General features: G+C 40.6%; 1 protein-coding gene across 1 annotated transcript; it reads right to left on the reverse strand.

Annotated features, from left to right (window-relative positions):
- Nucleotides 1-1,144: 1,144 nt before the first annotated feature.
- chst1 (carbohydrate (keratan sulfate Gal-6) sulfotransferase 1) lies at nt 1,145-2,810 on the reverse strand. Its single transcript, XM_058396851.1, has one exon. It carries the CDS (start codon nt 2,808-2,810, stop codon nt 1,545-1,547), a length of 1,266 nt encoding a protein of 421 aa, XP_058252834.1. The 3' UTR covers nt 1,145-1,544.
- Nucleotides 2,811-8,481: the final 5,671 nt, after the last annotated feature.

Consider the following 8,481-nt stretch of genomic DNA (forward strand, 5'->3'; position numbering starts at 1 on the left):
GAAGATGATCTCATAATAGGTAACACAATTCAAATTCTACAAGAAAAGAAACTTGAAATGAGACGAAGTTCATACGGGGTTCATTCACGTGATATATTTCGGACATCTGGAGTAGGATAGGAGGAATAATGTTAGATTAGTGGAAAGTTCTGCAATAAAAAGCTCTAAAACATCAATACATATCCAGATTATCATCATTATACAGGTTTAATGTATTAAAGAACCACTTTCTTCATCAGCACACTTTTATTATTTGATTTAAAAAAATCCCAAAATAATTGAAATGTAAGGCTCATTAATACGTTAAACCTGTATAATGATGATAATCTGGATATTTAGTGATGTTTTACAGTTTTTTATTACGGAACTTTCCACTAATCTAACACTTTACATCCGTGTTACAAGACACTTAGAGTGAGACACTTAATGAACTTCAGTAAACAGAGTATCCGGGTCAGGGTCCTGACAGATCTGGAGTCTAAAATGTGTGAGATGGGAACAAACCCTGGATGATACGCTTGTGCAGTGCAGCACAGTGTACACACACACACACCTTCACACACATCCACATCTAGGAGTAATTTAGTAGCACACCTGTGATCTGCACACCTTTATGTTTTTATGAGGAACACGTGGAACTCTGTAGATAAGCCTTACGTATAGATGGACTGAGACTCTCTTACTACTGTTTTTATTCATTTATTTTATATTTATTTATTTTACCACTGTTATGATTTTGTCATTTCTCATAGCTGTCATTTGTATCCGAAATAAAAAATAATATTTATTTGATGTAGCCTATATTTAAAAGGTTGGGTTTTTTTTTTTATTTGCACAAATAATTGCTAGCCTCTTTTTATTTAATGTGTATTATTATATTAATGATCTTGTGTCTGCGTTCTGTCTGTTGGAGATTTCTACTGATACTCAGCTGTTTACATCAGCAGCACTGTGTAAATATTCATCGTGGATTCTGTAATCCTCCTGATACAAGTAACAGGAAATGAAGAAAAAAATATGATTTTCATAAAATGCCTACTGTGCATTAATGCTGAATAAAAGGTTAATGCATTCTAGGGGGAAAAAACAGGAAAAAAATAATAATAATTTTATAACCTGGAGCCGTGGTTTCTGTGTGAAGATGATACAGTAAAGTGAACTTTGGTGTTATATTTTGAGAGAGTAGTAAGTGAGGAAATGCTGAGAAAATGAGACTGCAACATTCACAGGTTTATTGCATGGTGTTACCATTTCAGACCTCTGTGTTTAGCACATGGATGTGTTTCTGTGTTCTCCATCCACAAACATTCACCTTTAACAAAGCAATGGGTTGAATACAGGGACTTCATAGAGACAAAAACATAATGAGCGCGTCTGGCATTTTCTTCCTCAAGTCGACTCCAGGCTGAAGTGAATCTTTTGGTTTTTGTTTGTTTTTGTGCTGTTCGTACTGTGTGACTGCTAGCCAAGTCCATAGTGCAAAACGTGTCGAATTTAAGGCAACAGTTGAAGTGTAGAAAAATAGTTGTAGTCGTGATCGCTCGCTACAAAAAAGGTGCAAAGGTCTTGTCTTCAATCAATGAAAGGGACAAGTTCTTGAGCTCCTCGGGCGAGTTCACAACTCTGTAGCCCAGCTCCTCTAAAACCTGCTGACACACCGTCTGTGTGTATTCGACTATGTCGTGCGAGAGCTTGAGCCTCCAGCTCTCGGCGTTGGCGGCCGAGTCCCTCAGAGTACCGTATTTATGCTTCGCCATACTGTCGTTGCTTCCCCTGGTGTTATTTCGAATCCACTCCTCCACTCCTTTATCTATGGTCAATCCAAGGAAGTCGTAGATCTCGCGGGTCTTTTGGAGGGGCCGCCGCGCTAAATCCTCGTAGCGCACCAACATGTAGCGGCCACGAAGCCATGCTGGACGCTCGGAGCCCGTGTTGATGGAATGCAAGATGTCGTCACACACTGTGGTGATCTGGCTCAGGTCGAGGTTGTACGGTTTGCGCCCGGTGGCCCTCCAGATCCTCCAGAGGCGATAGGTGTCTCTAAAAGTCTCGATCCTCGATGCCAAGATGCCTCGTGGGTCCCTAACCAGATGGACGACCTTAAGGTTGAGCCGTGGATCCTCCACTAGAGCTCGGAGATCGCCTACTTCAGGGATTCGCACCGTCTTGATCGCCACATGTCGTCTTTCTCGGCAAGACTCGGCCGCCAGGGTCAGGTTGAGGAGGGTGCACTTCCTCACACAATCCCCCTCCTCTATAGTCACCTCATTGAGGTTGAAGGCGTCACAGGCGGGCGGCAGGCAAAGCGCACGACTCGCTCCTCGCCGGAAAAGCTTATCCGTGGTGTGATTTGCAGGCAGAGGTTTGATGTAGCTCTCTAAGAAATACAGGTCGCAGTGGTATAAGCTGCGCAAAAGGTCGCGACTTGCTCCAAGCATCACCCTGCGGTCTATCGCGTACCTGCTGTGAGTGAGGTGAGGAAGCAGGGCGTTCTGGACGTGATAGAGTGGCTCGAATAAATAGAACACGTCCGTGTGCTGGTTGAAGAGCTGGCCGGCGAAAGACGAGCCGCTGCGAGTTGTGGCCAGAATCAGAATGTGAGTCTTCGCTCTGGAGGCATTGTACGGGAAATAAGGGAAGTCATCGCAAAACCGGTCAAAAGTCTCCGTTTCCTGAGCCAGGCTGCAGTTTACCAAGCTGGGCACGGGGCAGATCTGAAAGGGCTCAGATGTGAACGTCCTGATCGCCGTGTACTGGATCGCGATGGACGCCAGGCCGAGGAGAATCACAGCCTTCCAGGAACATTGCATGGCGGAGGAACTTCATTTAGACAATGCAGTCTGATTCGGAGCCCATCGGCGAAGGGGTCGGCTGAAGAGAAATGGAGAATATCAGTAAGTGCTTGGTTAAATTTCAGAGTAACATACAGACAAGCCTAGAATAACATCTGTCACATTTTACTTGATTAAACACACACTGTACAAATGATAAGTGTGTAATTGCACATGACTCTGAAAAAGCATTTGTGTACAATGTACATCCATCTTCCAGACATAATGAATATGATGCTGCTAGAAAATTGTACCAAGGAATACAAATGAATATAAACATGTGTTTTTATACACTGCAGGTATTCATTTAACACAGAGTTAATTCAACACTGGGGACTTGGCTGTGAAGATTAATTACACTAACCTAGCCTACTTAAAATATGAGTTCCTATAATAAACCCTCAGTGAAGTGGATGCTGCACGAATTCACAAAATGTTGAGAGACTGGGGATTAATAAACCTATTAGAGAACAGAGCTGCACCATTTTAATGAAAACACCCTGTTTGTTCTTTCCCTTCAATTAAAGTGGCTAAGGTCCTGCCAGTTTTTTCAAAGACCCTACAATCATGCGACTTCAGCACCTGTGGAGAGGCTTTTATAACGCGTTATAGCTGCTGCATGTACAGGGCCATGTAAATCAGGTAAACTGGGGAAACACCAAGAGTCAGTAGATATTCCGATATGTAAATAGACATGCAGAGTGCAGCAGCATTTTGTTACCGCAGTATAACCGAATTACCCACAAATAAAGCAAAATAAATAGAGGAGAGGTCGGATCTCAATCGGCTGCGTGTTCCCTGTATGAGTGCACTGCGCGAGGGTATGAAGTAACAGCGTTCTACACACTATGTAGTGCACTATACCCCCCCCCCCCCCAAAAAAAAAAGGGGGGGGGGTGGAATTGAGCCACAGACAGCAGCGGAGAATGGCAGGTTAGAAGGGAAAAAATAAATAATGAACGGAATAAAAGGTTTATTTGTTTGACTTGCCTGTTGAAGTTCTGTGAAGGCGAAGGCGCAGGAGCTAAAATGTGACGCTTTCCGTTAAACGCACCGGGTCGGGATGTGTTGTTAGAGCCGGTCGTAGAGATGAGAAGATTTGTCCGTAGGAATAAAGATCAAGCTACAATCCGTCCGGATGGACCACAGAGAAATGATGTCAGGCGTGAATATCTCCTGAGTGGAAGGGAAAAAATGTAATAAAAGAATTGTAGGGTAATAGGTTAAAGATTAAAAAAACGAGAGACAGCACCTGTCTCTCTCTCTCTCTCTCAGTCCCGAACTGTTTCAGTCCCGAAAGCATCAAATTGTTGATTTCTCCTCGCACGCGATGGATGGATGAATGGATGGATGAAGGCTGGAGTGCGCGTGCCGGAGTGACGCGCGACCGAGACGCTGAGCGTGCGGTATAGTGAGGCGTGGGACCGCGCTGCGCGAGCTCCCCTTCAGGACCATCTCAAAGCCCTATAAGGACGCTTACAGGCTCCTCCCACTCTGAAAAGCGATCTCGTGAGTCAGAGGGGAGGTGAAAATCAGGAGACAACTTCTTTCATTCTTTTATTTCCACAGCATGCCAGTTAACCATACTGAGCTTTTCACAGTAGTATTTTCATCATTAAAATAGAAGCCTGAGTTACAGATCTTACAGATCTGTTTCATTTCCCTTCAATTCCATGAATCCTGTAAGAAATGGTTTAGTCTGTTGTACAGCTGTTTAAAACCTGGGGAAATATACACGTTATTATTCAGGGTCCAAGCACCAAAGGTTTTTCCAGGTGTTTTCCTTTCTTCCTTCCCCCTCCTTCTCCTCCTCCTCCTTCTTCTTCTTCTTCTTCTTCTTCTTCTTCTTCTTCTTCTTCTTCTTCTTCTTCTTCATCATCATCATCATCATCATCATCTTCTTCTTCTTCATTAAAATAATCAGATATAAATAATGTAGGAACTAGAAATTATATACCTGTTGTACAAGTGTTTAAAAATTATTTATATACATTATTATTTTTTAAATAAGTTTTTACAGGTGTTTTCTTTTTTCCCTTCCTTATCCTTCTCCTCTATCTTCTTCTTCTTCTTCTTCTTCTTCTTCTTCTTCTTCTTTTGCCTTAAAATTAATCAGACATGAATCATGTAAGAACTAGAAAATGATATAGTCTGTTGTAGAAGTGTTTAAAAATTGGAAATTTTATTTTTAGGGGTCCAAGGTTTTTACAGGTGTTTTCCTTCCTTCCTTCCTTCCTTCCTTCCTTCCTTCCTTCCTTCCTTCCTTCTCCTCTTCCTCTTCTTCTGCCTAAAAATAATCACACAGATCAAACACGCACTAATCACGGAGAGACATAAAGCTTGGTCAACGGATATCACTCTCTCCTGCTACCGAGGTGGCACTAGACCGCAGGTATTTACATTTTGATCCATATCTCACTTTTGTCTTTTATTTTTTTCCACATATTTCTTGGGTCCTCTTAACCCTTTTGTGAAATCAATCCTCAAGAACCAATTAGTTCCATGTAATTTAATTTTTTTTGATAATGTTGCATGTGCAAAACCTACTTTTGTGAACCAGCCCCAGGTATCTTCATAAGTCTGTTGTCAAACTATACAGTACAGTTTGAAACTCAAAGATTATTTAATGTTGACATTTGTAAATATTATGGGTGTCACTTGTAAACGGATCCCAATGAGGCCGGTGTAACTCATGACTGTTTGCTTGGATTCATATCAAAAAATGTTTATGCAGGAAAATAGGGTTACTCCTCCAAATCACTGAGTTCAGGTGTTGTTTTTCAGGGGTTGGGCTCGGCCCCTTAGTTCCAGTGAAAGGAACTCTTAATGCTTCAGCTTCATACCAAGACATTTTGGACAATTTCATGCTCTTTGTGGGAACAGTTTGGGGATGACCCCTTCCTGTTCCAACATGACTGCACACCAGTGACCAAAGCAAGGTCCATAAAGACATGGATGAGAGAGTCTGGTGTGGAGGAACTTGACTGGCCTGCACAGAGTCCTGACCTCAACCCCATAGAACACCTTTGGGATGAATTAGAGTGGAGACTGTGAGCCAGACCTTCTCGTCCAACATCAGTGCCTGACCTCACAAATGTGCTTCTAGAGGAACGGTCAGAAATTCCCATAAACACACTCCTAAACCTTGTGGAAAGCCTTTTTTTTTTTTTTTTTTTTTTTTAAGTGATTTATTCTTTTTTGTGCTGAATGATTAGTCTGTATTTTGGAATATTTAAAAAATCTGATTAGTAAACTAATTGTTATTGTTTAATTTGAATTAATTACTTGGATTAAGAATTCTTCCGTTAAAGAACCAGAAGTGTGAAATCCACATCATCCAGAAGAGGACAGATTACTCAGTTGTAGACTATATCTGACAGTTTTATGTGGCTGTCTATAATTTATGCGTATTGGAAGGTTGGAGTGTCAGTACGTCATAGTAAATGTTTATGAAATAAAACAAACATAAATTTTCCTCAGTGTTTGCACAAACGGAGATCCTTATTGGCGGGTCTCATACTGTGGTTTATCTCAGTGGCTGCACTTTAAAAGGTCAACAACAACCGCGGTCACAGTTGAATTTGACTGAATTTTTAATTGCAGTAGCATAGCGTTAAAAAAAACAAAGCCACACTGCTCCCTACATTAAAAAAAACCCAGAGACTTAATGCTTTCTCTTGAACTTTTTTTTTCCTTCTTAGCAAAGAACAAATGCGGACAAAATGTTCCCTCTAACAGAGCTTTTGCTCCCTGCTTGAGATTTGTTCCCTTCGTTCTTTTAATTTACATATTTTATCATAAAGACAGACCAAATTCATTATTGATAGGGTTTTTTTTAAAGGTACTATTCAAAACAACCTAAATGTGTGGATCTAGTAATAAAAAAAGAGAGAAATGAGAAATTAGCAGATGTCAGTTAGCAAAAAATGCATAATGCTACCTAATCATACGATGATATTATAATTACAGTGTGATACGGCGATAGCAAAGCAACGATAGCAGATTTCATCAAACCAGCATTAAACATATCCATTAAATCAAAAGCTGAGCCACATAATGTCCTACAATTTTCCATCAGCATGTTGAAAAGACATAATAGTGACGATTTAAAGTCCAGAACATGACGAACGCCAGTGAATATCAATGAAGGAAATTAGCATTAGTGGATAGGATACTTAAAAATGATAAAAGATATGGAGCCTGGTGGCTTATTAATATAAAAGCTATCTTATAAATCATTTAGTCGTGTAAGTTGAAAATTAAATTATATGTTAATCTGTTGGTAAGAAATTATAAGTTATATGTCATTCATTATTCAGGAAATCATATTGAATCTTATCAGCAGTTTATTTCAACTGACTCGAGATTAGGCGAATGGGTCAATAGTTCATTCATTGATATGCACTTTATCGTGATCAGGGTCAAGTCGGATCAGTCGGCTCTGGTTATGATGCCTCAGTCCGCCTCTGGGTATCACACACATTCACACCTGGGATAAAACCAGAAGGTAGCTTTTATGTCTTTGGGTCAGAGACCTTTAAAATAAAGCACCAAATTAGCAAAGCGTTAATGAAGTGATGTTGTAGTGCTTAGAGGGCAAAACAGGAGGCAGACATGCTCATTGCTCATTTCTCATTTATTGTTTTTAATGAGCGTTTTAAATGTGCAGTACATTAATACGCTTTGACAAGGGCTTCAAGCTCCTAGAAACCGAGGAAAGCAGAATGTGAAATTAAGCAGAAATAATAAAGTGGTTCTTTAGATACCGTATACAATAGTTTTTGTTTATATCCCACAATTTCTTACACTTGAAAACGAAACCAAGGAGGATTTGTGATTTTTCCTGCTCAAATACAACAACTTTGACTCATAGTCAATAATTTTGGCATAAATTAACTGATGTTAGCTAGTGTCCATGCTGAAGACATCCCCAAAACCTCCAGAGAAGTTCTGAACTGACAGGTGACATGATTGACAGGTGAACAATTCCTGTTAGTTAGATGTCAGCAAAGCTTTGGTGCACCAGACAAAGCCCAGAGTGTCTGAGCAGATATTTATTGAATTTATGAAGAACTTATTTTCTGACACAAGCATTCTGAATCAAAATCACTGGCCACACATTTAATTTCCCAGCATAGTCGACGTGGCCATCCAGGACAGTATCTGGACATCCCTTTCTATAAAAACAACTTTGAATTTTGTCTCAGTGGACAGATCTGATACTTATCTTCAAAACCCTGAAACTTCTTCAGTGAAAGTTTGGAGCACGTTTTCTCCAGTCCATAGCCTGGATTTCTGTGCCTTGATCACTGCACTGATATGAAATAGATTAATATGCTAACTATCTCGCTATTAAGCAGCACAGAGCACTAGGCCTCGAGCGAGAGGAATACATTTCCTCTTAATTAATTCTTCCTTTAGAACTTCAGATGGAGTTTTCTGTACGAAGTCTTCTGCCTTTTCTTTTGTCCTGTCCCCTTCCTCTGTCATTCGCCGTTTTTTTTTCTCCTTCTTCCCTCTTGGTCATGCCAGACTCCTCCGTTTAAAAGGAGATTTTTCTCTCAGCCTGTGCCGCCTTTGCAGTCTCAGCAGCTGCCAAATGTGAGATTATGGCTTAGCTAAATCAGTTTTATCTCTGTGTGTTCAGCGC

This window comes from Hemibagrus wyckioides, linkage group LG08 (genome assembly GCF_019097595.1).
Source record: "Hemibagrus wyckioides isolate EC202008001 linkage group LG08, SWU_Hwy_1.0, whole genome shotgun sequence".
Lineage (NCBI taxonomy): Eukaryota > Metazoa > Chordata > Actinopteri > Siluriformes > Bagridae > Hemibagrus > Hemibagrus wyckioides.

What these genes read in the sequence shown, in the direction of transcription:
- chst1 (XM_058396851.1), bottom strand. Translation starts at nt 2,810, where the DNA reads ATGCAATGTTCCTGGAAGGCTGTGATTCTCCTCGGCCTGGCGTCCATC.